Source organism: Myxocyprinus asiaticus, chromosome 32, assembly GCF_019703515.2.
Source record: "Myxocyprinus asiaticus isolate MX2 ecotype Aquarium Trade chromosome 32, UBuf_Myxa_2, whole genome shotgun sequence".
In the NCBI taxonomy this organism is placed as follows: domain Eukaryota; kingdom Metazoa; phylum Chordata; class Actinopteri; order Cypriniformes; family Catostomidae; genus Myxocyprinus; species Myxocyprinus asiaticus.
In genome coordinates, this window is record NC_059375.1 from 26,941,616 (window position 1) to 26,969,134 (window position 27,519).

Below are 27,519 nucleotides of genomic sequence, written 5' to 3' on the forward strand. Positions count from 1 at the left end.
TTATATTTATTTAATATTTATTATTTATATACATATATATTTTTTTACTATGTATTATTTGCTTGTTGCATTGCTTTGAGATCTTGAGTTTCTTGAGGAAAGTTTATAATAATAATAACATTGGTTAACAACATATCAGACTGAAATGTGGCATAATGTGAAATGTAGCTTTTTGGTAAGGTTGATTTTTTTTAAACAAATCATTTGTCTATATTTGTCCAGTTCTAAATAAAGAGAAAATTATTTAAGAAGAAGTAGTTTTCATTTATAAAGCATTTAATTCACTGACTGGAGTTTCCAAATATAGGCATTACAATATGGTTATTTAATATATACAGTACCGGTCAAACGTTTTGAAACACTTGACTGAAATGTTTCTCATGATCTTAAAAATCTTTTGATCTGAAGGCATATGCTTAATTGTTTGAAATTAATTTTGTAGACAAAAATATAACTGTGCTACCATATTAATTTACTTCGTTATAAAACTAAAATTGAATTAAAAAAAAAAAAAGTTTTTGAAATTGATGACCAAATAATAAAGAAAAGCAGCCAATAAGTGCCCAACATAGATGGGAACTCCTTCAATACTGTTTCAAAAGCATCCCAGGGTGATACCTCAAGAAGTTGGTTGAGAAAATGTCAAGAGTACATGTCTGCAAATTCTAGGCGAAGGGTGACTACTTTGAAGATGCTAAAATATAACATTGTTTTGATTTATTTTGGATTTTGTTTAGTCACAACATAATTCCCATAGTTCCATTTATGTTATTCCATAGTTTTGATGACTTTACTATTATTCTAAAATGTGAAGAAAAAAAATTATAATAAAGAATAAGTATTACAAAACGTTTGACCGGTAGTGTAAATAAATACATTTGTATTGATTTTCCAAAGAACTTTTACTGTTTTGTGATATATATCGTTATTGTGGTATAAAATTACTCATATTGTGAATTTTGGTCATATCGCCCACAGTATGTAAATATGTCTACAAGTTGTCATTCAGTCAATGCTTTTATCCAAAGTGCGTGACATTATAACTATTACAGGGACAGTCCCCATGAAGCAACCTGAGGTTAGATGCCTAGTTTACTGCAAGGGCACAATGGTAACAGCTCCTGGAATACTACTTGGCATGTCTGAACCTGCAACTTTTTTTTATCAAGCCTCACCACTCCGAACAACAAATATAGCTATATTCTGTTCCACATTTGAATAGAGTAGGTTGTTATTTTATTAGTTAATATCTAAAGTATTGATAAGAAACATTTTATCCTAGTCCTAGTCCTAGTATCACTCAAAACTTCTACTCCATTTTGAATGTGTGTGAAATTCCACATAATTAAATAAAAGATATTCACATTAGTCACATTATAGAAGTTTGTTGGCAGTACTGTGTGTTTATTGTCATGTTGTGTGTAGTGGGGCAAAGTGTGGAGTCCCATTAACCTTTCTTTTCTTTTCATTCACCTAATCAACAAAACAAAAGAGCCAATTTCCTTCTCTGATCCTTTTAGAAAAGAGAACTAATGTGTACAAAGCAAAAGAAAACACAAACTGGAACTCAGTCAAACAGAAATTCACCACCACACTCCGACTAAAAAGTTCTCACTCTCATACAGTGTTTTTACACACTCAAAATACACACTCACACACCGTCCCTTGACAAGAAGGAAGCCATATTTGTTATGCAAAGCACAGGAAGGGAGGGAAGAGGAGCTATTCTGCCAGTTTACAACAGTCCTTCACTGTCACCTCAGCAGGCCTCCAAAACACTGACCCCCATCTTCAACTAATCCCTCCCCCATCTGACCTCTACACGGGGGGCAAACTAAAAGGGAATGGGGAAGAGAAAAACAGGGGCTGCTTCTGAGCTTTGTTACCTAAAAATCCATTCACAGTGTGTGTATGTGTGTGTGTGTTGGGGGCTTTAACACACAGCCAATTTGTTACGCTGGACACCTCACAATGGCACAAGGGGGGAAAGTGAAGTCATACTTGAGGCAATGCATGGGCGCTCATAGCAGAGGTCACTAAAAATCACCCTGCTACTGTGTCTTAGAGAAAGGGTCATAGGAGGAGTGGAGCGGAGAGGTGTGACTTGACTCTTTCAGATAGACTTTTGGAGGAAGTCACTGAAAGGATAATGGATAAATGAAACTTTCCTCCTCGGCTAAACCCCACAAGCCAGGGAGAGACCCTAAATGTTAGCAGATGGCTTTTAAAATGTCCTAGCAGCATGTTATCCTGCAGCAAAGTGCTCCACCACAAAAACTCATTCCACTTAAATACACATACAGTTGGCCTACAGAAAAACAAATGCACGCATCTAATACTACACAATTTCCTAAACTATAAAGTTTCGACTTACTGTGCATGAGTAACACTTTTGCAGAAAAATAAGCATCTATGTTTATTGGTTTAAACACTAGAAAGTTCTGTGCAGGGTGTGGAAATAGCCCAGTACAGTAATTAAAGCTTTATCAGCCAAATAAGTTCCAATACACCCATTTTTATCACAGAGCTGGCAGTAGCCTGATGTTCGCCCACAGCTCTCCAAAGGTAATGACAGTTACTAAATATTTCTCATCTTTCACTGTGAAAAAAATAGTCTGTGAATGTTTGTGAACGTTTACAAGTTTTCCTTATTTCATAGGTGTAAATCCTTCCCCTTAAAGTGTCGGTATAAAAATAAAGCCTTGCTAAAGTTCATATGAAACATAACCTCCATTTTGGAAAGCCACTACAAAGCACAGCACGCCCAACGGCTGCTGCCATGTTTATTTTCTTAGCCATGCCAATACCGGTCTGCCACATTCCTCTATTCCCAAACTGGGAGGTTTCAAATTGCCCTGGAGGGCGGCAAAGGAGGAAGGGACAGAGAAAGAGGGGCCCTGTGAAGAACACCTGTCGTCTCGTTGACTATTATCACCTTCACGTTTACAGCTCAGGCTCCTGATCACCTTTATGTTCCACACCGTGAGAACAGTAAGTGGCCGGGAACGTCGTTACAATGAGTTCCACATGAAAAGATGAAAGAAGACACACTGGCATACTACTGCAGTCAAGCACCTTCTATCATTCTAAGCACTCTTCATGTTCCAAGAGTCTAAGTGTTTTGGAAAAATTTATGTTGAGACAGTCTCAGTGTCATATTCTGAATACTCTGTGTCAGCTATTGGAGCGGTTGATGATATAAGATAGGTATGCTTTTAAATAAGATTTATTCAGGCTGCACTGGACAGCCACACAGGTTTCAAGAAGATGTTTACACACAGCCCAACACCGTCCTCAAATTCTACAGATATCTTCATCTGAGACCGATTAAAACAATCTGAAAAGTGTTGGCTATTAAGCATTCCACTCTGAGATGTAGAGTCCAAATCTGTGGGCTGTTCACTGGGCCTCAAGTAACGCTCATAAATGCAGGCCTTATGGTTTCTGAGTTAACTACAGACTAAACCAATACATTAAGCTATCTGATGAGAGAAATATATATATTTTTCTGTAGATTTGAGCATATTTTGTGCTCAGAGTATGTGGTTTAGGTGGGTCTACAGGGTAAAAATGAGGGAGAAGGCCAAGGATAGAAACTAAGTGAGGCTCAGAGCATAAAATGCCACCATAAGTGACAAAAATGCCACCAAAATAAAAATGTTGAGGCAAAAAAAATTTAAGTGCAACATCTGATGTAGTTCTTAAATGTTCTATTCTAGGCCTAGTTATACATTTAATGGCATACAATATGGGCTGGTGTTGAGTTAATTTTATGGATAAGAGGTAATATATTCTCAATCTAATTATTCAGATGGAGAACTAGGTTAATGTATTTATTAAACTGAAGAATTTGAAATGTATGTTTAGAATAGAGCTGTCAAAATTAAAGCATTAATGCATGCGATTAATTTAAAAAGTTTTAATTGCGATTAACATATTTACTGTTAATACAGCATAAACCAGCATAAACACTGGTTGGAAGTGCGGTACCTTTGCGATGTGTTCATCTGGAGTCATTACACTGACACACACCTCAAACACACGCAACAGCCGTGCCAGTGATAAAATTATGGGGAAAGGAGCTCTTAACGAAATTTTTTGTAAAAAAACAAACCTAGATGGAACTTGTGACAGAAATCAAGTATTTTTCAGTCTAAGTAAGGGGCATTTTAATAACCACAGAAGCACGTCAAGTCTTACACTACCGGTCAAAAGTTTTGAAACACTTGTCTGAAATGTTTCCCATGATCTTAAAAATCTTTTGATTTGAAGGCGTATGCTTAAATGTTTGAAATTAGTTTTGTAGACAAAAATATAATTGTGCCACCATATTAATTTATTTCATTGCAAAACTAAAATGTAATAAAAAAAAATAAAAAAAAGGTTTTGAAATTGATGACTTGGACCAAATAATTAAGAAAAGCAGCCAATAAGTGCCCAACATAGATGGGAACTCCTTCAATACTGTTTAAAAAGCATCCCAGGGTGATACCTCAAGAAGTTGGTTGAGAAAATGTCAAGAGTACATGTCTGCAAATTCTAGGCAAAGGTTGACTACTTTGAAGATGCTAAAATATAACACTGTTATGATTTATTTTGGATTTTGTTTAGTCACAACATAATTCCCATAGTTCCATTTATGTAATTACATAGTTTTAATGACTTTACTATTATTCTAAAATGTGAAAAAAAATTATAATAAAGAATGAGTAAGTGTTTAAAATTTTTTGACCGGTAGTGTATTTATCACCAAGATGCAGAATTAGATGTTTTTGTCTGCAAGTGCTTTTCATGTGGATTTCAGAGCGGCGCTTGACGCCAACACTGACGCCCTGATGTGAATCATGAAAGCGCCTTCACGATTGCTGTAGGAAAGCAGATAGCCACAGTGTGCCGGCTGAATAATATTGTGGAGGATAAGAGTTTAAGAGATTTAATGGCCATTGCAATAAATATGCAAACTATGGGGAGACTAGTTCTTTCAATTAGTCAAACTCACACTTATGGGGCTTTTCCACTGCACGGTACAGCTCGACTCGACTTGACTCTGCTCGCTTTTTGGGGGTTTTCCACTGTGGATAGTACCTGGTACTTTTTTTAGTACCACCTCGGTGGAGGTTCCAAGCGAGCCGAGCCTATACTAAATGTGACGTCAATACCCTGCAGACCACTGATTGGTCAGAGAGAATCGTCACTACCAGCGTCAATGGATTTGCGACATGGGACATCAACCCGCTAGTTTTAAAGTTAGCAACAGCGATAGCAATATCATTTGTTCACACGACTTTCGAAATATAAAAAGAAATTGCTGTGCACAAAACCACGCCGTGGTCAATAAACGAGGTGCAGACGTTCCTCTCGTTAGTGACGAACGAAGCGATGCGAAACGAAAAAGTCTTTCAGGAAGTGTCTCAGCTGTTGGCCGCACACGGCTACCACCGGACCTACCAACAGTGTAGGGAAAAATAAATAAAAAATTAAAAGTGACTACAGAACCATCAAGGACCACAACAGCCAGAGTGGTTCAAACAGAAGAAAATGGAAGTGGTTCGACCAAATGGATGCTATCTATGGCAGTAGGCCAGCAAGCAATGGGAGGGAGAGTGCCATGGACTCAGCCACAGCGTTGTTGGAGTCCACGGTGGAGGATGGTACGTTTTGTTACGTTAACTTTATATTCTGCTTGAAAGTTTCCCTTTATTTAGTTGATCAGCTACTGGAAAGCTTGCTTCTACAACAACCAGGCCAATTTAACTGTTACACTTGTGTAAAATCACCATGCAGCAACTGCTTTATGCAGCACAATGAGCTAGTAGCTAACAGCTAGCGGTCGTGTTATTGTTTATGGTCAGTAATGTTTGTGTCGTGTTTAAGATGATTTCACGGCAGTAGAGGTGGCGCAACTATGACGATCAGCCTATAATCCCACCCACGTTGAGGCGGCACTAAACTGCAGTGAAAAAGCAAGCTCAGAAAAGTAAAGCGAGCAGAGTCGAGTCGAACCGTAACGTGCAGTGGAAAAGTGCCATAAGACTTTGGGAAACATTTAATGTTACTTGAATTGGTGCTATTTTTGTGCATTTCAATCTTTATACTGTGGAAGTATTTGTTTGGAAAATGTTAATAATGCATTATATTGTTACATATTTAGTTTTCTTTCCTAAGAAGGAATTTTTTTAAGTATATTTAGAGTCAAATTCCAGCACTTTTAAAATCTGCTATAAATCACAATTAACTACGGAAAAATTATGCGATTAATCACAATTAAACATTTTAATCGACTAACAGCACTACTTTAGAACAAAATATGCCCTCATAAAAGTACCAAATTAATATAAAATCCAGAGGGCAATTACTGCCCCTAGATGGAAAAGTTCATTTCTGACCCTAAATGCATTCTCTAATTAATTCTCTAGCTTGCAAAACAAATTCTTCACCTGCCCAACAGCTCTTCTTGGGGTTAACACCCTGCCTTTAGCCAAAGCAACAGGCATGTCACAGATTTTTCACCTGACAGTGAAGTGCTGCTGTCACATGCTCAACCTGTCTAGTAAAACATTCAGCACCAAGGAACTAAATCCCACCTCCCCCCTAGCATTTACAACTACTCCAGATGGAGGTATATTGCAACCTTGTAAGAGCAGAGAAGACTTTCTTGATAGCCAAATAAAAGATACAGGCACATGTAAATCACATGTAAGCTGTTTTAAATATTGCTGTCTAATAACGTCTACAATTGATTGAACCTTGTGACTGAATCAGTTGAGACTATTAAGTAAATAGGAGTCATATGGCCAATTGAGAACACCATAAAAACATCTTTACAGTTCTCCAACAATTAAGTCTAACTGCCGCAACAGAACAGAACAGCAATGCTCCCAACAACTAGGCCTTCTGGATCTGAGCCACAATCAAGTGGATTTCATAGAAGATCTAGGGGACACATTTTAATTATGTTGCATTGTGAAGTTGGTGAATGTTGTCTGAATTTTAATTGCTTATAAAGATGCCACCATGAGCTAAATCAAACATCACAAGGTACTTTCTACAGTGTTCTACACAAGCCTTCTTTGGCTGATTTTTTTTTTTTTTTCTAAAGTAAGTGAGTTAAAATAAAAACATTTCATTCATCTTGAATATGCTAATTAAAGTAAAGGTAAGTCTGGTAAACAGAAGGTGAATCCTACTACTAGAAGATGCCTCCAGTGAACAACACTGTTGGCCTTTACACAAAACGGTGAACCACTCAGGCGGTCACATACCAATTATACACGGTCTGATCAACACTCCTCATGGCGGCGCGGGGAAGGCGGGGCGTATGTTAATGACGCAGGGACGCGCACAGTCAGGGAGCGTTCATCACGCACCGGGAATGCTGATACTCCGCGGGTGCGCTCTGAGGTCACATTTAACCCGTGATTTCGAATAATTAATGGTCAGGGTGCATTAAGCGCATCCGTACTTTTATATAGACTACTTCATTTAGTTTAACTGCAAAACAGAAACTGTTTTATAGGATTGAGGTCAAAATTTTAAAATAGCTTTATATAATCACAGAACCAAGGTCTGAATTGAAAACATAACGACATAACTTGTCCTAGAAAGCTAAGTTTCAAGCTGTGGTATTATAAAATAAGTACAAGAAGGTGTTGTTGCGTGGCTCAGGTGCGTCTCTCTGTTCGCGATACCTGCAGTGCGGTGAATAGTGCCAAACGCCCCATGACAAAGCACTAATATTAGGCTACCACCGCTGCAAAATCATTCCACCTTTCGAAACAATTTCAGAGCACGCCTTTGCCTATACCGCATGTAAAAAAGATAATGAGCGATGTTCCAGCACCTACAAGGATGCTCTCTGCACTGTTGCGATGCTTTACAAAAGCTATTAAGAGTAAGCTCTATAGAAAGCTGTATAAAAGACACCCCTCCTTTCGCCAGTAAAAACAAATGACAGACGCTGAGAGGGCATGCGAGATACACTGCACATACATCTTGTTTATACCTGCATAAGTTGACATTTGCTGCAACGCACGAGAAACGCCTTCCGTCTGCTTTCAAAATGAGACAATGTACCTCAAAAAGAGAGAAAAAAGAGATTCCTTCTTGGTCAGCGAGTAAAATCAATAGCTATATGTTGTCAAATGGTATTTTCGAAAACCCCTCGTGACATTTTGTCTTCCCCTCCGTTCAGGTATAGGCATATATTTACAGGTCGCATTCACGCGCGTGCAGTGAGGACCGCTATATGGCGCGCGCATGGCGTCAGCCAAAGGAAAAGTGTCTTTCTTCACCCGTCTCTCAACAAAACAATCAATTATCACTAAGGATAAGCCGTCGAATGACGAACGATATCGTTCTAATTTAAAGCGAGTGAGCTTGGACGAAACTTGTCTTGAAAAATGTTTTTTGAAATAAGTCTAAAAGTGTTCTGAACTCCCTGAGAAGTAAAGCACGCCGCACATTTCTCCTCGTCGGTTTCCTTATCGCTTGTACGAAAAATAGTTCGGCTCCCAGATAAATCGTTATAATTCAGGAGAGCAAATCGCAACTGTCCAAGCACGATGGTAAGTTATGAACCGTTATGCGCGTGCATTAAAAGCATGACGCCTAAAGACGCATAAAGTTCCCAAAACAAATGATACTGTCAGTGCAATAAATCCAGCAGCTGCAGTACCCGAGCGCGATTTAGCAGGATTCTCTGCGCTGCTCGGGGTGTATATGCATTCCTTATATAGGCTGCAGCAGTTGTTCTAGCAGCAGACAGCCCTTCAGATTCCTTTTCTCTTCAGCGTTACCACCCAACTAGAAATGAGGCAGACTGGCTCCACAAACAGGTTGCTTTAACTGGCATCGTGCTTCAGAGCTCTCTGTGCCCCGATCCCACAGGGGCGCTTACGACTGGCAGAACTGTTACATAAACACACTCGTCTTTTTCCTTTGTAAACTTCAATAGAAGTTCAAGAAGAAACTTTCCAGTCAACCATCATTGTAAACTGCACACTTGCCTCTTTTTCCCAATGCAGCAGCAACACAGAGAGAGCAACGTGCTGCTGTTATCAGGCAGTTTCTTACGAGCTATAGAGCACGGGACATGAAGATGTACCATGGAAAGTCAAACAAGCCAACCCGTCGGCGATTTAAAAGCATTTATTTATAAACATTCCACAAGAGAAATCGTTAAAACACACACATAATGTTTTTAATGTAAAGAGGTTATTATTAGGATTCTGCTAGCTCGCTAGCTACCTGCTACCACGCAGACAGCGGAACAGCCCATTACAGAAATATCAAAGTTTGCTTTTAACGCAAATAAAGCAAAATCCTGCCAAACATCCAGTCGGTTCACACACAGACATATTTATGAAAACATTTCCACCACTTCAGTCACTCAAAGTGGCTCACGTGAAACCAATTCACCCGCATCGGACCAAACAGGTACATTTTGATCGAGAAAATAAGTTTCTATTTGAGCGAATCGATAGAGGAAAGACAAACAGATTAGACTCGAAAAAGTTATATATATATAGCCTATATATATTCTGAAAGTTTAGTGAACGAAAGGCGAAAAGAAATAAAAGGGGAAACAAAAGCGCGAGTCAGTTATAGGGGACTGGGTGCGTATAACGGTCCGCGCTCGTGCACCGCTAGGCGGAGAGAGAGTGGCGAGCGCGGCAGGTATAACGGTACACCACATAGGGGCTATAACATAGCGGAGCGCTACTTTTCCAGCACTTTGACTGACTGTAAATTGGGGTGTTCAAGAAGTTCTGCCAACGGTCCAGAGTCCACAGTTGAATGAAATCAGCCTTCGCCCACCACAGTGAACGGTCACCGGTAGGAGCGAAGGGTTTTTACTCACCGTTTGTCCTCCTCGGGTTCGCCTGCTTTCTGCGCTTACACCTGGGGCCATCCGCCATGATCCTTTCGCTGTGTCTAAATGCTGCTGGAGAGTCACCTCCTCTCGCCCCCACACCTCCCCTCCCTCCCTCCCTTCCACTCCACCTCCCCTCCCTGCACCTGGTTTACGACACTCGGCTTTACGACATTACCTTCTGGCTCCTACACCTCTCTCTCTCGCGCGCGCGCAGACCCCCTCGCTGCCCCTCACACCACGCGCTGCTGCTGCTGCATCATGTGAAGTTACCACACCCCTGTCAGAAACGGCCACTCAAGAACCTGTGCATTGACACTGAGAGAACTTAAAATATTTTTTTAGTTAAAATTGAGGATGATTGGCTGGCATAAACACATATGGCCAAAATAGTTATTACGGAAAAGCGCAAAGGTAAACAATCTACGTTAATCATGCGTCATAATATAAATATTTTTTTCTCTACGGGTGGGGACTGGGAAAGGGGGGGCGGGGAAAGTTTGACGCGTGCACCTGTTTGTGCCGCACGCGCGCACACACACACATACACAATCACGTCTTTCCTGCAACTTTGTCATGGTGAGGAAGAAAAAGTTTTTGAGTTGCAGCAAGAATTAGAAAGTAAATAGGTTTTTGTATACTTTTATATGATTAGATTTATAATTTTAATACCAGTCCAAAGTTAAGACACACATACTCATTCTTTGTTACTATATTCCACATTTTAGGATAACAGGAAAGTTATCAAAATTAAGAAATACCACACTTGGAAGTGTAGGGAATGGATAGGATAGTACTTTAGTAATCCCCAGAGAGAAACTGAAGTGTTACAGAAAGAAACATAAATACAGGATAGGAAATAAAATATACAGGAATATAAGAGAAGACAAATAAAAATAAAATAGGCTATATTGTATAGATTAATTATTATTTAAATATAATATATTTATAATATATTATAAATAATATGTACAAAAAGCTGTTCTCCTCTTCCCTTCCTCCACTAAAATAATACAGAGACCAAAATCTTAAAGTTTAGATTTTTTAAAATGAGCCACTCTTTGCCTTGATAACAGAACTGCATACTGCAGATATTCTCTCAACCAACTTTATGAAGTAGGTATACACCTGCGATACTGTCTTGAAGGACTTCCCATAAAAGCTGGGCACTTGTTGACTGCTATTTCTCTCGAAAATTTCCAACTCATCCATTACAAATAATGAATTATAATTTTAGTTTTGGAATATAAATAGGCACTGTTTATATATATATATATATATAGGTCAAAACTTTTAAAACTCTTGACTGAAATGTTTCTCATGATCTTAAAAATCTTTTGATCTGAACGCGTATGCTTAAATGTTTGAAATTAATTTTGTAGACAAAAATATAACTGTGCTACCATATTAATTTATTTCATTATAAAACTAAAATTAAATAAAAAAGTTTTTAAAATTGATGACTTGGACCAAATATTAAAGAGAAGCAGCCGATAAGTGCCCAACATAGATGGAAACTCCTTCAATACTGTTTAAAAAGCATCCCAGGGTGATACCTCAAGAAGTTGGTTGAGAAAATGTAAAGAGTACATGTCTGCAAATTCTAGGCAAAGGGTGATGTAGGACAGCTTCACAACAGGCAAGAAGGAGAACACAGGGAAGCAGGTTTTTCCTGGCTCAGGTAGGACTTTTAATAGGCCACTTCAGTGCTTTACAACTTCACAAACTCATCAGCGTCACAGGCACGTAAGCATTTAACACATCAGCTTCATAAACATACTAGGTTAACGTAACAGCTTCAGGAGCACCGTGGCCTTCTTTGTGCCAGACTCTCTCACTCTCTCTGCTGGTGGTGTGGCTGCTTATATGCCACTCTCCCCATGCTCACTGGAATTAGAGACAGGTGTTACACATAATCTAGCTCAGGTGAAAGCGCCCTTACCGCTTTCTCTCTCCGGACGGACGCTCGACCACGCCCCCGCTGCCACAGGCGACTACTTTGAAGATGCTAAAATATAACACAATTTTTATTTATTTTGGATTTTGTTTAGTCACAACATAATTCCCATAGTTCCATTTATGTTATTCCATAGTTTTGATGATTTTACTATTATTCTAATATGTGAAGAAAAAAATTATAATAATGAGTGTGGTTATATATATATATGGAATACATTTATACATATAAACGATGCGATCCAAAGTACATTTGAACAGCGGTGAAACACTTTCTTATGATGTGTTACATTCATACGAGCAGACAGAGAAGTTAGTTTGAAGTTTGGAGCAGAAGAAATAGAAATAAACCTTGTGTAAATTGTCAGCTTTACGCTAAGCTAAAATGCTATTTCTAGCCATTTTACATGCACATGTTACCAGGCACGATCATATTTTTTTATCAAGAAAATTCACGTTGGATGATAATTTCTTTTTTTCTAGTAAGACCTTTAATATTAGGGCAAAAATCGTATTCTTGATAATAATTTTTGTATTGTTTTCCTGTAAAAATATCTAAAAATCCTTAAAACAAGATCAATTAGATTCATCTTGTTTTAGAAACAGATAAGATATTTAGGTTTTTCAGAGAATGTATTTTTAACTTGTGTATTTTGTCTTACTGTACTGGCAGAGTTTTTATAGTCAAAACAAGTGAAAAAATCTACCAGTGTTGAAGAAGTAATCCAAAGTATTTAGAATACGGTACTGATCTTGAGTAATCTAACAGAATACGTTACAAATTACATTTTACAGCATGTATTCTGTAATCTGTAGTGAAATACATTTAAAAAGTAACCCTCCCAACCCTGTGTGTGTGTATATATATATATATATATATATATATATATATATATATATATATATATATATATATATATACACACACAGGTGCATCTCAATAAATTAGAATGTCATGGAAAAGTTCATTTATTTCAGTAATTCAACTCAAATTGTGAAACTCGTGTATTAAATAAATTCAATGCACACAGACTGAAGTAGTTGTAATTAAAGCAAAAGAAGCCCCTACCAAGTATTGAGTACATATAGAGTAAATGAACATACTTTCCAGAAGGCCAACAATTCACTAAAAATGTTTTTTTTATTGGTCTTATGATGTATTCTAATTTGTTGAGATAGTGAATTGGTGGGTTTTTGTTAAATGTGAGCCAAAATCATCACAATTAAAAGAACCAAAGACTTAAAATACTTCAGTCTGTGTGCATTGAATTTATTTAATACACGAGTTTCACAATTTGAGTTGAATTACTGAAATAAATGGACTTTTCCACGACATTCTAATTTATTGAGATGCACCTGTGTGTGTGTGTGTATATATATATATACACACAAACACTTACTGACTGAGCACTTTATTAAGAACACTATGGTCCTAATAAAGTGCCCTATGTGGTCTTCTGCTGTTGTAGCTCATCCGCCTCAAGGTTCGACTTGTGCATTCTGGGATTCTATTCTGCTCACTACAATTGTACAGAGTTGTTATCTGAGTTGCAGCAGCCTTTCTGTCAGCTCTAACAAGTCTGGCCATTCTCTGTTGACCTCTCTCATCAATAAGACATTTCAGTCCGAAGAACTGTCGCTCACTGGATGTTTTTTCCTTTCTTTTTCTTTTTCTGAGTAAACTCTATAGACTGTGCGTGAAAGTCCCAGGAGATCAGCAGTTACAGAAATACTCAAACCAGCCCATCTGGCACCAAGAATCATGCCACGGTCAAAATCACTGAGATTACAATTTTTCCCCATTCTGATGGTTGATGTGGACATTAACTGAAGCTCCTGACCCGTATCTGTGTGATTATATGCACTGCACTGCTGCCACATCATTAGCTGATTAGATAATCGCATGAATAAGTAGGTGTACAGGTGTGCCTAATAAAGTGCTCAGTGAGTGTATGTATACACAAAACTAATATCAAGCATAAGACTTCAGATATTAAGACTATAAACATAAACTCACATTTTTGACTGGTAGTGTACCAGTCACTATCACTTCAGATAGAGTTTTCAAAACTTTCACAATGCTTGTATCTGACAAGATAATACAGATGGTTTTAAATCTTTTATTTGGCAGTCAGCTTTCCCCATAAGTTTTGAATTATATATATCTGTTTTTATATAGTCCATATTTGAATTCAAAGGAACATGGTTGGAACTTCAAAGTAGTGCCACTCATCTATCAATTATTTATAATAATGTCACTGTTACATGACTGATGTTTGTCAGAGAGTGAGAGCAAGGGACCCAAAAGCAGATGAAGAGTTCAAAGGATTTATTTACAATAAATGATAATGTTCACTGTGCTGGCGAAGTCTGGAGATCCCGGCACTGGCTGCAGTAGAGGGAAGGAGTCTTGTAGCTGATGTGTTCAATGAGTGTGCACCTTAATCGCACAATGGGCAGATCTGTGAAGAGTGTGTTCATAAATGAGTGTGTGTGTTGTGGAAATCAGGAGCAGATCCGTAGGAATCCTCCATAGAAGCGTATACAGGTGCAGAGAATAACGCCTAGCAGATTTGAAGGTAATCACATTCCCGACACGTGGGCAGAGACGAGGAATCCTCCATTGAAGATTTGTGAGCGCAGAAACAAGCGTACAGCAAGCTGGAAGGTAACCACACTCCTGACACACGGGCAGAGATGCGCAACCAAACAGATACATGAGACGGGACAAACTAGTCAGAGAGAGTGAGGTAAGTTACTTCACATCAAACAATAATCTAGCAAAGATACTGAGAACACGAAGGGTTTAAGTAGGGAGTGAATTAGAGGAGAACCAGGCGTTGCTAGCATGCTAATTAGTGGCATGATCAGCCTTCCCCTGGGAGCAATCTATGTTCCCATGGAAACACTGATCTTGCATGCCGGCTTCATCTGCGAAACACGAGGGAGAGAAAATAACAAAACACAAAGAATAAACTGACAAACTCACTGGAGCCGTGACAGATGCTACTGGTGGCTGATGAACTATAGCTGAGTTTATTTTTCATTTGAATGTAGGTAATGAAAGTTAGCTGAAGTTTTGCTACCATCTACTCACAAAAAGGTCAATATCTAATCATAATGGAAAGTTTGATTTAAACGTGATTGAAATAAGCATATTCAACTCACTTGACAGTTCTTCAGGCTGCCAAAAGTTTTGCCAGTACAGTGCGGAATCAAATAACTGTACAATCTATCAAATAACTATGATATTAAAGGAAAATTATAATGAAAATTGGCGAGTGGTATTTGCATGCCACTCCCCCAGACATACGGGTATAAAAGGAGCTGGTATGCAACTACTCATTCAGATTTTCTCTTCGGAGCCGAACGGTCATGCTCACTGAGCTGAATTCTCACGACTGTTCATTCACCTCTGCTGGATCTGACAGCGCATTTCAGCGGCTTCTCCCTGGTGCACTGCAGAGAACACCCCTGGCCGCTTCGGCAGAAAAAAGAGAGTATATTTTCCTGAAAGAGTATATTTCTCTAAAAGAGCGGCACAAACGGAACGTCTTTTTAAAGACACGTCTTTTTAAATATGCCTTTCCGATTGTTTGTTATTCCTGGTTGCGGTCGTTACCTCTCAACTTCAGATGGTCACGATCGCTGTCTTTCATGTCTGGGCGCGACCCACACGGAGGCAGCATTCGTGGATAGTTCATGTTCTCACTGCGAGAACATGACCATGGCAATGTTGCGGTCACGGCTTGCTCGGTCCTTCTACGTACGGGATTGAGGCCAGCACGGCTAGCACTGTGGGCGATTTGGGGACTCCAATGGGATCGCCTCTGCCGGGTATCCCCCGCGGACCTCCCATTCCCCAGCATGCTCGTCTGCCTCGATCGGGCTTCCGGATGAGTCCGCCGGCTCATCTCACAGCGAACTCGACCTCTTGTTCAGAGCCTGCGAAGCTGATGAGATCTCGAGCGCAGCATCAGAGAGCGGGCTTGTCCAGTCGGACGCAGAAGCCTCAGCTGGGCTCCCCCCTTTGGGGTCAATTGCCCAGTCACAGGCAGATGACGGACATGCTTTCCCCGGGCGACCCCGCCAAGGGTGTCCTCCTGCGGTGACTGCACCGGAGGAAGCAGACGCCGCCCAGGGTCAACAAAACCCACTGCATTGGAGCTGGTAGTAAGACCACTCCATCCCCCGGTGGAGGGCCGGGTGGAGAATCTTTTGTTGCCTTTTTATTTGATTTCACCGCATGCCAAGTGACTGCGGTACCCAACAGTTCAGCAAAAGAGCGGTTTCCTCCTTCCCTGGGTCATATACCCAATGTGCACGGTTGTCATCACGACCACCATCCACGGTTTTTCCATGCAGGATTAGCGCTCCAGCGGCGGTCTCCCCGCCTCTGTGCGCCCAGCTGTGGCACACATCCACCCCCGATGTGACAGTCTCCACGGGTTACGAGGACAGGCCTCTTCCTCCCTGTCCCAGGCTGTTCTGGGGGTGATCACAAGGAGCCAGGTGAGTGCTTCGATGTCCCTAGACTCAGCACGGCCACGACATGGTGTGGCACCTCGAGCCCCCACCTGCCGGTACGTCTGACGACGTTGTCCCTTTGGTCCCCCTTGCGCAGAACTTGGATGCGTGGCTTGCGCTTTCCAATCTGTCGCGATGGCTGGTCCGGACCATCCGACTCAGCTACGTGATTCAGTTCGCCAGGCGTCCGCCCAGGTTCAGTGGTATCCACTTCACCTTGGTGAAGGACGAAAATGCTGCTACCTTGCACGCGGAGATCGCTACCCTCCTATGGAAGGGTGCGATAGAAACTGTCCCTCCGGCCGAGATGAAGAAGGGGTTTTACAGCCCCTACCGATAAAAGGTGGTGGGTTGCGGCCAATCTTGGACCTGCGAGTACTGAACCGAGCTTTACACAGACTCCCGTTCAAGATGCAGACGCAAAAACGCATTCTGGCGAGCGTCCGGCATCAAGATTGGTTCGCGGCAGTAGACCTGAAGGACGCGTACCTTCACGTCTCGATTCTACCTCGACACAGATCCTGCGGTTTGCATTCGAGGGTCAGGCGTATCAGTACAAGGTCCTCCTTTTCGGCCTGTCCTTGTCCCCTCGCATCTTCACGAAGGTCGCAGAGGCAGCCTTGCCCCATTAAGGGAAGTGGGCTTTCGCATTCTCAACTATCTCGACCATTGGCTAATCCTAGCTCACTCTCAGGACATGTTGTGTGCACACAGGGACTTGGTGCTCTCGCACCTCAGCCGATTAGGGCTTCGGGTCAACTGGGAGAAGAGCAAGCTCCTCCCAGTTCAGAGCATCTCTTTCCTCGGTTTGGAGTTGGACTCAGTCTCTTTGACAGCGCACCTCACGAACGAGCGCACACAGTCGTTGCTGGCCTGTTTGAAGGCGTTCAAACAGAAAACAGTGGTTCCACTGAAACTCTTTCAGAGGCTACTGGGGCATATGGCATCCTCAGCGGTGGCCACCCCGCTCGGGTTAATGCATATGAGACTGCTTCAGCACTGGCTTCAGACTCGGGTCCCGAGATGGGCATGGCGCTGCGGGACACATCACATGGTCATCACGCCGGTCTGTCACTGTTTTTTCAGCCCTTGGACCAACCTCTCGTTTCTATGGGCAGGTGATGCCTCCAAAACAGGCTGGGGTGCTGTTTGCAACGGGCATGCAGCCGCCGGCTTATGGACGGGCCCACGACTGCATTGGCACATCAACTGCCTCGAGTTGTTGGCAATTCTGCTCGCCCTGCGGAGGTTCCGGCCGTTGATCCAGGGCAAGCACGTGTTAGTTCGGACAGACAACAAGGCAACGGTAGTATATGTCAACCGCCAAGGCGGTCTGCGCTCTCGTTGTATGTCACAATTCGCACGATCACTCAGGCTAGGGCCCCCTCTACGAGGCGCCTGTATGCCTTTAAGTGGCGTCTGTTCACTAAGTGGTGTTCTTCCCGAAGGGAAGACCCCAGAGATGCGCAGTCGGATCGGTGCTTTCCTTCCTGCAGGAGAGTTTGGAAGGGCGGCTATCCCCTTCCACCTTGAAGGTGTACGTAGCTGCTATAGTAGCACACCACGACACAGTGGACGGTTAGTCCGTAGGGAAGCACGACCTGATCATCAGGTTCCTGAGAGGCGCCAGGAGGCTGAATCCCTCCAGACCGTGCCTCGTTCCCTCATGGGACCTCTCTGTAGTTCTTCAGGGTCTACAGAGAGCCCCCCCTTTGAGCCTTTGCAGTCAGCTGAGCTTAAGGCACTCTCCTTGAAGACTGCCCTCTTGACTGCGCTCACTTCCATCAAGAGAGTAGGAGACCTGCAAGCATTCTCTGTCAGCGAAACGTGCCTGGAGTTCGGTCCGGGCTACTCTCACGTGATCCTGAGACCCCGACCGGGCTATGTGCCCAAGGTTCCCACGACCCCTTTTAGGGACCAGGTGGTGAACCTGCGAGCGCTGCCCCAGGAGGAGGCAGACCCAGCCCTGTCATTGCTGTGTCCGGTGCGCACTTTACGCATCTATTTGGATCGCACGCAGAGCTTTAGGATCTCTGAGCAGCTCTTTGTCCGCTTTGGTGCACAGCGGAAAGGAAGCGCTGTCTCCAAGCAGAGGATCGCCCACTGGCTCATTGACGCCATAGCTATGGCATATCATGCCCAGAACGTGCCGCCCCCGGTAGGGCTACGAGCCCATTCTACCAGGGGTGTAGCGGCCTCCTGGGCCCTGGCCAGGGGTGCCTCTCTAACAGACATTTGCAGAGCAGCAGGCTGGGCAACACCCAACACATTTGCAAGGTTCTACAACCTCCGGGTGGAACCGGTTTCATCCCAGGTAGTGGCACGCAATACAAGCGGATAAGCCCGGGATAGCCGGCCGGGTGTATCGCTTGCACATAGTGCCTTTCACCTCCTCTGAGCTGAAGACATGCACCATTAATTCCTAGTAGTGTTCACAAACTATGTTCCCTGGTTGACTTCCTCCGAGCCCTGTGGCAGTCGAGTTTTCGGAGAGACTCACTGCCAGCCCAGTACACGTGCTAACTAAGAACCCTGTTCTGGAGTAGGTGCTCCGCATGTGGCGGTTCCCTGTAAGGTAACCCCATGCGATGTATATCAGTTGCGGCGTTTTGTGTAGGGACCCCTAGTGTCACTACATCGACACAACGTCGAGTGAGTGACAGATAGGGAATGTCCTGGTTACTTGCGTAACCTCCGTTCCCTGATGGAGGGAACGAGACGTTGTATCCCTCCTGCCACATCGCTGAACTACCCGCTGAAATGGCCGGACCTTGTCTCGGCTCCTCAGCATAAAACCTGAATGAGTGGTTGCATACCAGCTCCTTTCATACCTGTATGTTTGGGGGAGTGGCATGCAAATACCACTCGGCAATTTTCATTGGCCTTTTATCAAAGACCAGAGGTGTTTCGGGCTCCCAAGAGTGACCCCTAGTGTCACTACATCGACACAACGTCTCGTTCCCTCCATCAGGGAATGGAGGTTACAGGTCATTTTCTACAGTACACAAATGTGTATGCATATACTGTATATATATATATAATCAGTATATACACACTTGCGGCTAAAAGTTTGGAATAATGTACAGATTTTGCTCTTATGGAAAGAAATGGGTACTTTTATTCACCAAAGTGGCATTCAACTGATCACAATGTATGGTCAGGACATTAATAACGTGAAAAATTACTATTACAATTTGAAAAAAAAATGTTTGGAACTCACTTAAACTACTTCAAAGAGTTCTCATCAAAAAATCCTCCACATGCAGCAATGACAGCTTTGCAGATCCTTGGCATTCTAGCTTAGTTTGTCCAGATACTCAGGTGACATTTCACCCCATGCTTCCTGTAGCACTTGCCATAGATGTGGCTGGCTTGTCAAGCACTTCTCACAAAAGCTTAATGGGGTTAAGATCCATAACACTCTTTTCCAATTATCTGTTGTCCAATGCCTGTGTTTCTTTGCCCACTCTAACCATTTAATTTTGTTTTTCTGTTTCAAAAGTGGCTTTTTCTTTGCAATTCTTCCCATAAGGCCTGCACCCCTGAGTCTTCTCTTTTCTGTTGTACATGAAACTGGTGTTGAGTGGGTAGAATTCAATGAAGCTGTCAGCTAAGGACATGTGAGGCATCAATTTCTCAAACTAGAGTCTCTGATGTACTTATCCTCTTGTTTAGTTGTACATCTGGCCTTCCACATCTCTTTCTGTCCTTGTTAGGGCCAGTTGTCCTTTGTCTTTGAAGACTGTAGTGTACACCTTTGTATGAAATCTTCAGGTTTTTTTGGCAATTTCAAGCACTGTGTAGCCTTCATTCCTCAAAACAATGATTGACAGATGAGTTTCTAGAGAAAGCTGTTTCTTTTTTTGCCATTTTTGACCTAATATTGCCCTTAAGACATGCCAGTCTATTGTATACTGTGGCAATTCAAAAACAAACACAAAGACAATGTTAAGCTTCATTTATCAAAACAAATAGCTTTCGACTGTGTTTGATATAATGGCAAGTTATTTTCTAGTACCAAATTTGCAATTTAGCATGATTACTCAAGGATAAGGTGTTGGAGTGATGGCTACTGGAAATGGGGCCTGTCTAGGTTTGATCACAAATTACTTTTTCAAATAGTGATGGTGCTATTTTTTACATCAGTAAATCAGTTGTGATCAGTTGAATGCCACTTTGGTGAATTAAAGTACCAATTTCCTTTCGAAACCGCAAAATATGTACATTATTCCAAAAGTTTGGCTGTCAGTGTGTGTACATATATATATATATATATATATATATATATATATATATATATATATATATATATGATGCTGAAGGTTCTGTTTATTTGTATCAATTTAAAGTATAATGAAATGTGAGTTGAGTGTGTGTATGTGTGTGTATGTGTGTGCAAGTGTGTAGGAAGGAGGAATGTAGTGTGTGTCCCAAGGCTTAGGGAGGATCATAGGACCCTCACTGCAATGATTCAGTCCTCCACCCAAAGAAAGAGCTTGCTGTTCCACAGGGATGTTTACTCCTCTGACCATGGAGAGAATGCATGAGAGGGAGAAAGAAGGACAGAGAGAGAGAGAATGAGAGAGAGACACTGACATAAAGTGGGAAGGTTAAAAAGAGACACTGACATAAAGTGGTAAGAGTAAAAAGAAATCAAGAAGATGAAGCCCAGAGAAAAGTTAGAGGTAGAGAAATATGGCAAGATACATAATGATACATGATTTAGAGTCCATGAAAAAGATTTACCATCCCTTGTCACTAGCATACATTATCTTTAGATATATGAATATAAGCAGCAGACCAAAATTTGCGCATTCATATGTCTTTGAACACAAGGACACTTTGAGCCGAAGCACCAACAAAGTACCGTCTGAAGGTCTGACGTTCTCAGTTACAGGTCACAAAAGCGAGTGCTGCAGCAGTGGCGGGTATGGCTATTCTTGTACCTGATGACTATCAGGTTTCTGTCAGACATCAGCTGGGTGTGGTGTACTTAGCATAAGTCTGCAGTGTGCAGTCTGCATTGACTGAATGAAGACACTATACAGTATACACTTAAAAAAAAAATGCTGGGTTAAAACAATCCAAATTGGGTTGTTTTTAGCCAGCCTCGGATTAAATATCAGACATAACACATAATAATAATAATAGGATTATAATACAGATTATAACATTTCAATTATATGCTCTAAAAAAAAAAAAAACTTGTTGCACAAGCCATATATGCAAGAAAAAATCCAACAAATTAATGACTGTAAAAATAAATAATTCCTGTTAGTTAATTTTTTTGGACGCATGTTGCACTTAATGTTAAATGGGTAGTTCACCCAAAAATGAAAATTCTGTCATTATTTACTCATATTCATGCCATTCCAAGCTGTTATAGGAGAAATTTTGGAAGTCATTCGGGTTTGGAACAACATGAAGGAGAGTAAATGATGATAGAATTTCGTTTTAGGGTGAACTATCAATTTAAAGTGCCACCTATCGTTTAATGAAAGTGATGGCGCTGTTTCAATGTGCTACTGTGAGTTCATGTTGCTTCTGGCTTGTTAACTTCCTGTGTGTTCTCATTTTGTATTTCATCTGAGGTATGATCACGCTAGGAAAATTGTTTCCATAAAATGGATCCAGATTATGAAGTTTGAAAAGAACTATGACCTTCTTAAACATCTTACACGTTTAAATCAAATCTGTAAACACTCCACAGGTGAGCCATGGTCATGAGAACAGGAAGTGGAAAGGGAAATGAAACAATGGTTAGGAGACAAATGACAGGGCAATTTCATTCTGAATGTTTAGAGTGAAGACAAGGCCTGTGTTGAAAGCAATATCCTCTAAGTAAATAGTGGAATCTTTGCAGAGCAAATCCAACTCTAGTTAAGAGATGTCCCGGGTAGTTGCCTCAACTGTCATCTGTCTAACCCTTTCCAACACATGGCCTCTTTTACTTCATCAAACTGAGAACAGTCAGAGCTGAGTAAGGTGCCTGTACCTTCATCATAAAGCCAGTTCTCTCTGCCTATGGCTGCTGACAGTGAATTATTCAGCAGGACAAAGTGCTTTGTGGCTTTGCATAGGCTTTAAGGAGCAACAGATAATAATAGCATTAATGTCCATAGAATCTCGTTAAGCCAGTTAGCACTCTGCTTTCTGCCTTCCTGAGATATATATTTATTCAAGTTTGCAAGTCCATATAATGGAAAAGATCGATGTGGAAAGGGTGGATGGGTTTGGTCTGTCCATAATGAAAGGGATTATGCTACAGTATGTTCCCTTAGTGGTCATAACCATTGAAAGCAATGGGAGTTGAGGTAAAGGATAGTTGCCGAAATTTTTTGTTGGAAGAAGTGAGGTAAGCAGCTTTTGATGGGATTATATGAACATGATCTCTTCTGAACTTTAATTACACAATTTATTTATGCGTTTCATTGGTGCTGTCATGAAAGAAATTGCCACCACCAAAATTGTGCAGACTTGGACACTGAGCCTTATGAAGAATTGGAATGGTTAAATTTTATTGCATGGTTAGCTGGTCTTTGACTAGGCACCAGTTAAATTCTCACTGTGCACCAGTGATGTTAGCAGCTGTCCTGAGTTTGCTCCAGGTGACACAACGGTCCAGTAGGCAGGCCAGCGAGCTCAGAGCCGAATGGGCACTAAAACAGAGAGAAGGTGAAAAACAGACTTTCCCTGGCTAGGGGAAAAAAGGACAAGAAAAGCATTTCAATGAAGGGCAGGCTTCATCAGACATCAATGATGAGGCGTTTTGAAAACCACACACGCGCTCTCTCTGCTGGTGCTAACCGACTGGAAAAAGACATGGCCATTATTCTGTGGAAAGTCCGGTCTATTCCCATTTTCCTTGGATGCTGCTATTTCTACATGAAGTCATATTTTCTCGCAATGATGAAAAACAACGAGTAAAAATGATGCTACTGAAAATATTTAAACAACATAATAATGTCCACTATGCTATTAAAGTAGTAGAACAAGTGCCATTAGCCTTTATCCCCAGTTACTGACAGGACCACCCAGATGGACAAAATTAAAACCCAAAAAATCTGCCATCCAAGAGCTGCTGGTTTCAATCCACTGTACTTACTGATTGTGGCAGTTTACCAGGTGCAATGTTGACTTCATCATTGCAGATTTTATTTTCACTAAATCAACTGATCCCAGTCAAAGTCTCATTACCTGTTACCTTTTCCAAATACCTCTTCCTTTTCCCCAGTGTATGGGGAAGGCAGACCAAGAGAAAGAGGGGAAGGGGCATAAAGAGTGAGTGAGGGGAGAAGATAGAGGAAGAGACAGCAACATGGGGGGGGTAGAAAGCTATCCTCCATGCTCTACATTAAGAGATCAGGCCGCGTCTCTGTAAATGAGTATTGATCCTCCTCCTGGCGGGATCATTTAGAAGATTAATGCTGGCAGTGCTGTTGGGGGGAGTTCCAGTTGTTCCAGGGGGAGCCGACTCTGTGCTGCCCAGGACAGACAGCCTGCTGTGGGGCTGCATGGAGAACCAGCCCCTACCTTCCCTCCTGACCATCTGGACTAACAGCTCAGGGCGCCAGCTGTGTGGGGGAAGGGAAAAGATGGTCTGTGTGTTGGGGGTAAACGATTGAGAGAGGAAAAGGAAGGAAGAGGACATGAAGAGAGGAATGGAAATGCAAAGGACTGCTATAGAAACAGGGAAAAAGTACAAAAAAAGAAAAAGGGGAGGCAAAATCAAGTTTGAAATAAGGTTCATTTGACAGACTGACACAGAGGAGAGGAACAGAAAGCGAGAGGAATTAAAGAAACACAAGTATCATGTACAAATGTTGAAACAGAATGTGATGTACATAAAAACAAATTGTGGAATAAGATAGGGATTTACAGGTAAGAACAAAATACTAAGGCCAAAGAGAAAATATACAAGAGGAAGTAAAAGAAAGAAATAATGAAAGAGGGAGAAAAGTCTGGTTGCCATGATGGATGAGAAACTAAGTGACCCTCTGAAATGTGTTCAGCATGGGGCATTAGCCATCTTACATTGTAGAGTCACAGAAAACTGAAATGTAATAATCTAAAACCAGGGATGGATCATCAAGGTAACTCAAATAGGCATTTGCCAGAAAGAAGCCTTGGAAATAAAATGCATACATTTATTCTCAAATGAAAAATGATATTCCCATGTAAGCTAAGTGTGGTGGAAAGTTTTTTAACATCAGTGTAGAAATATTTTGAATGTCACAAGTAATTTCTTTGTCTTACAGGGTTGTTGCCCACTGTTTTATAAATTCATGGTGCTGTGCTAAAGTTACTACTGCTCAAGGAAAATGAAAACACGAATGCCATGATGACAAAAGTATTCCAGAGCCCAGGAAAACTCAAGAGCACAACAATGGAATGTTTAGAAGGCAAGCTGGAGATGTCAATCAAATTATACTGCCCCTTCCCAAGAACAAGGTCATTATGATCTCACTTCCTCTTCTCTGGATTGTTCCTGGACAGGGCTGCAGTTCTGATGCCTACTAGAATTTAGCCACACCCATAACAAAACATCCACAAAAAGTTCAGTATTGCAGCCGAATTTTCTAGAAAAGTATCTAATCTATCTGATTCCACTTGTAACCTAATGCAGTGTTTAGGATTAGATATCCTAGAAAAAAAGAAAGCTTAAAGGAATAGTTCACCCAGAAATGAAAATTCTCTCATCATTTACTCATCCTCATGCCATCCCAGATGTGTATGACTTTCTTTCTTCTGCTGAACACAAACAACATTTTTTTAGAAGAATGTCTCATCTCTGTAGGTCCATACAATGCAAGTGAATGGTGGCCAAAAAGGTCCAAAAAGCACATAAAGGCAGCATAATCCATAAGACTCCAGTGGTTTAATTAATGTTTTCAGAAGCAATATGATAAGTGTGGGTGAGAAACAGACACATATTTAAGTCCTTTTTTACTATAAATTCTCCTCCCTGCCCAGTAGGTGGCGATATGCACGAAGAATGTGAATCGCCAAAAAACAAAAGAAGAATGTGGGCATTAAAGTGAAGATTTATAGTAAAAATATACTTAAATATTCATCTGTTTCTCACCCATGCTTCTGAAGGTATGGATTTAACCACTGGAGTCTTATGGATTACTTTTATGCTGCCTTTATGTGATTTTTGGAGCTTCAATATTTTGGACCCAATTCAATGGCATTGTATGGACCTTCCCAGAGGACCTACACATTTTTGTTCAGCAGAATAAAGTAAGTCATACACATCTGGGATGGCATGATGGTGAGTAATTTAATTTAACATTTATCCTTTTATGCACTGAAAATGTTTGCAATTGCAATGCATGTTTTCAAATTGCAATGCATGTCTTTCTCTTTCTGTAAGCATATTTGGTATTTAAAGGCAGTTTTCAAATATTGTTTAAAACTTTCACTTCTTAATTGAAAAAGGCACACATTTTTAAATAGATATCATTTCATGTATAAAATACATGTACGTTTGTTTATTGTAAAATATGTGTGACATTTTTCAAAATGACAAAGTAAATTTAGCCATATCACAGTGCCCTAGAATTTTCTATGGAGAAAAATGAGTGTGTGGGAAGAAGTAGGCTACCATATCTAGCTGATGTGGGTGTATGTGGGGGATATTTTTTGGATCATCTAGGTTGTATGGGTGAGCTAAGTCTGTCGCGCAGATTACTGGAGATCCATTCCAAATGTTCCGTCAAAAACTCAACTCACAACCACAGCTAAAATTTATTTTGTGTATGTTGGAATACTAAGATCTTTCTTCTGTTCATTTGCTGGCATGTCAGAGAGGAAGAATGATATGCTTCCCACACAATCACACACACACACACACACACACACACACACATACACACACACACACTTCAGGCTTTGTGTCTCAAAGAATCCTTCCACATGTAGGTGCACAGATGTGAACACACCTGAAGTAAATCAAATAAAATGAAAAACAGAGAGAAAAGCTTGCTATTTAGGTGTTTTTATCAAAGAACAATTTTCCAGAGAACACATTTGGACATCCATTACTTTCCTAAGCTTTGTTTCCACTAGTTCAGACTGTTCCCTTTGCATTCATGGTTAGAAATTTCCATGTTAAGTATGCAGGCTTTTAACCATTCAGAATTCCTGCCATTATGTGTATAGATTTGGTGTTTAAACATAACTCTCATTTCTTTTCAATATGCTGCAGGATTTTACAACTTTTAATTAAGCAAGATGAAACACTGAAACTCTCGCCTGTGTTTACCTGTAGCTCTACCCTGACCAAAGAAAATTGTTCCCTGTCCGTTGGTGGGTGAATTATTACCTTTTCATTTTCTTCAGATAATATAGACTGAGATGTTCTATTAACTTGAACAGGGCACTGAATATGCATGAGCTACTTATTACATGGCCTAGACCAAAGGTTGATATTGGGGGACAAAATGAATAGGAGTAGGAGTGTACAGGTGAGATTACTTGTAGGAGGGGTGTTTTGAGAAATAATTTTAGACCAGTTTAGAAGAGGCAGGGTAAGCAATAGTGTGCATTCACACACACACACACACACACACACACACACACACACATCTACACTCAAAAGTGTGTGGGTATAAAGGTCAGCAGTGCATGAAAGCTGCAACTAGCTATGGATTCAGCCTCTCAACCCATAATAACTTACAATGTGTATAGGGAGAGCATGGAGGGAAGCATGTTAAATGAATAAAGTCACTCTCACTGCCTTTTTCACCACATGTGTCATGAACCCAATGTCAACTCTGTGGGAGCTAAGGACAAATGTGAAAAGACAGATCCAAACCAGAAAAAGAAAAATCTTGTGGCTGATGATACATAACTGAAAAGCTATGTTAGATGTGCTTCTGGTGCAGCTGAGAGCAAAGTTAGATGGTGCAAAGAACTATTTGAGGAAGCTCTCAACCATAACTTAAATTGTGGCATTTGGAGCTTTTCAGAAGAAGCCAAAAAGTCTTGAAATAAACCTGAGTGAAAAAGAATCCCGTAAGCTTTCAGTTTTAACGCTAGACAGCTGATGAACAGCCGGGTCATCGCACGTACTGGCCCCTGTGGAACAATTCATTGACTCACCTTTTCTCTGACTCGCTGATGATCTTGACAGATTTTACAGACAAAAACATTCAAATGGC

The 27,519-nt window shown here is 41.0% G+C and overlaps 1 protein-coding gene across 2 annotated transcripts in view; it reads right to left on the reverse strand.

Moving 5' to 3' along the window:
• Positions 1-10,188, reverse strand: part of LOC127423250 (zinc finger E-box-binding homeobox 1-like) — a 98,633-nt gene extending 88,445 nt beyond the window's left edge. Inside the window, exon 1 of one of the 2 annotated variants that reach the window (XM_051667405.1) lies at positions 10,050-10,188. Coding sequence is in view for 1 of the 2 variants with exons in the window: in XM_051667404.1 (XP_051523364.1) it covers positions 9,860-9,917 (58 nt within the window). In the remaining variant the exon portion in view is untranslated. Of the gene's footprint in view, positions 1-9,859; positions 9,961-10,049 lie in introns of those variants that run through there. The other variant, XM_051667404.1, reaches the window with a different exon arrangement.
• Positions 10,189-27,519: the final 17,331 nt, after the last annotated feature.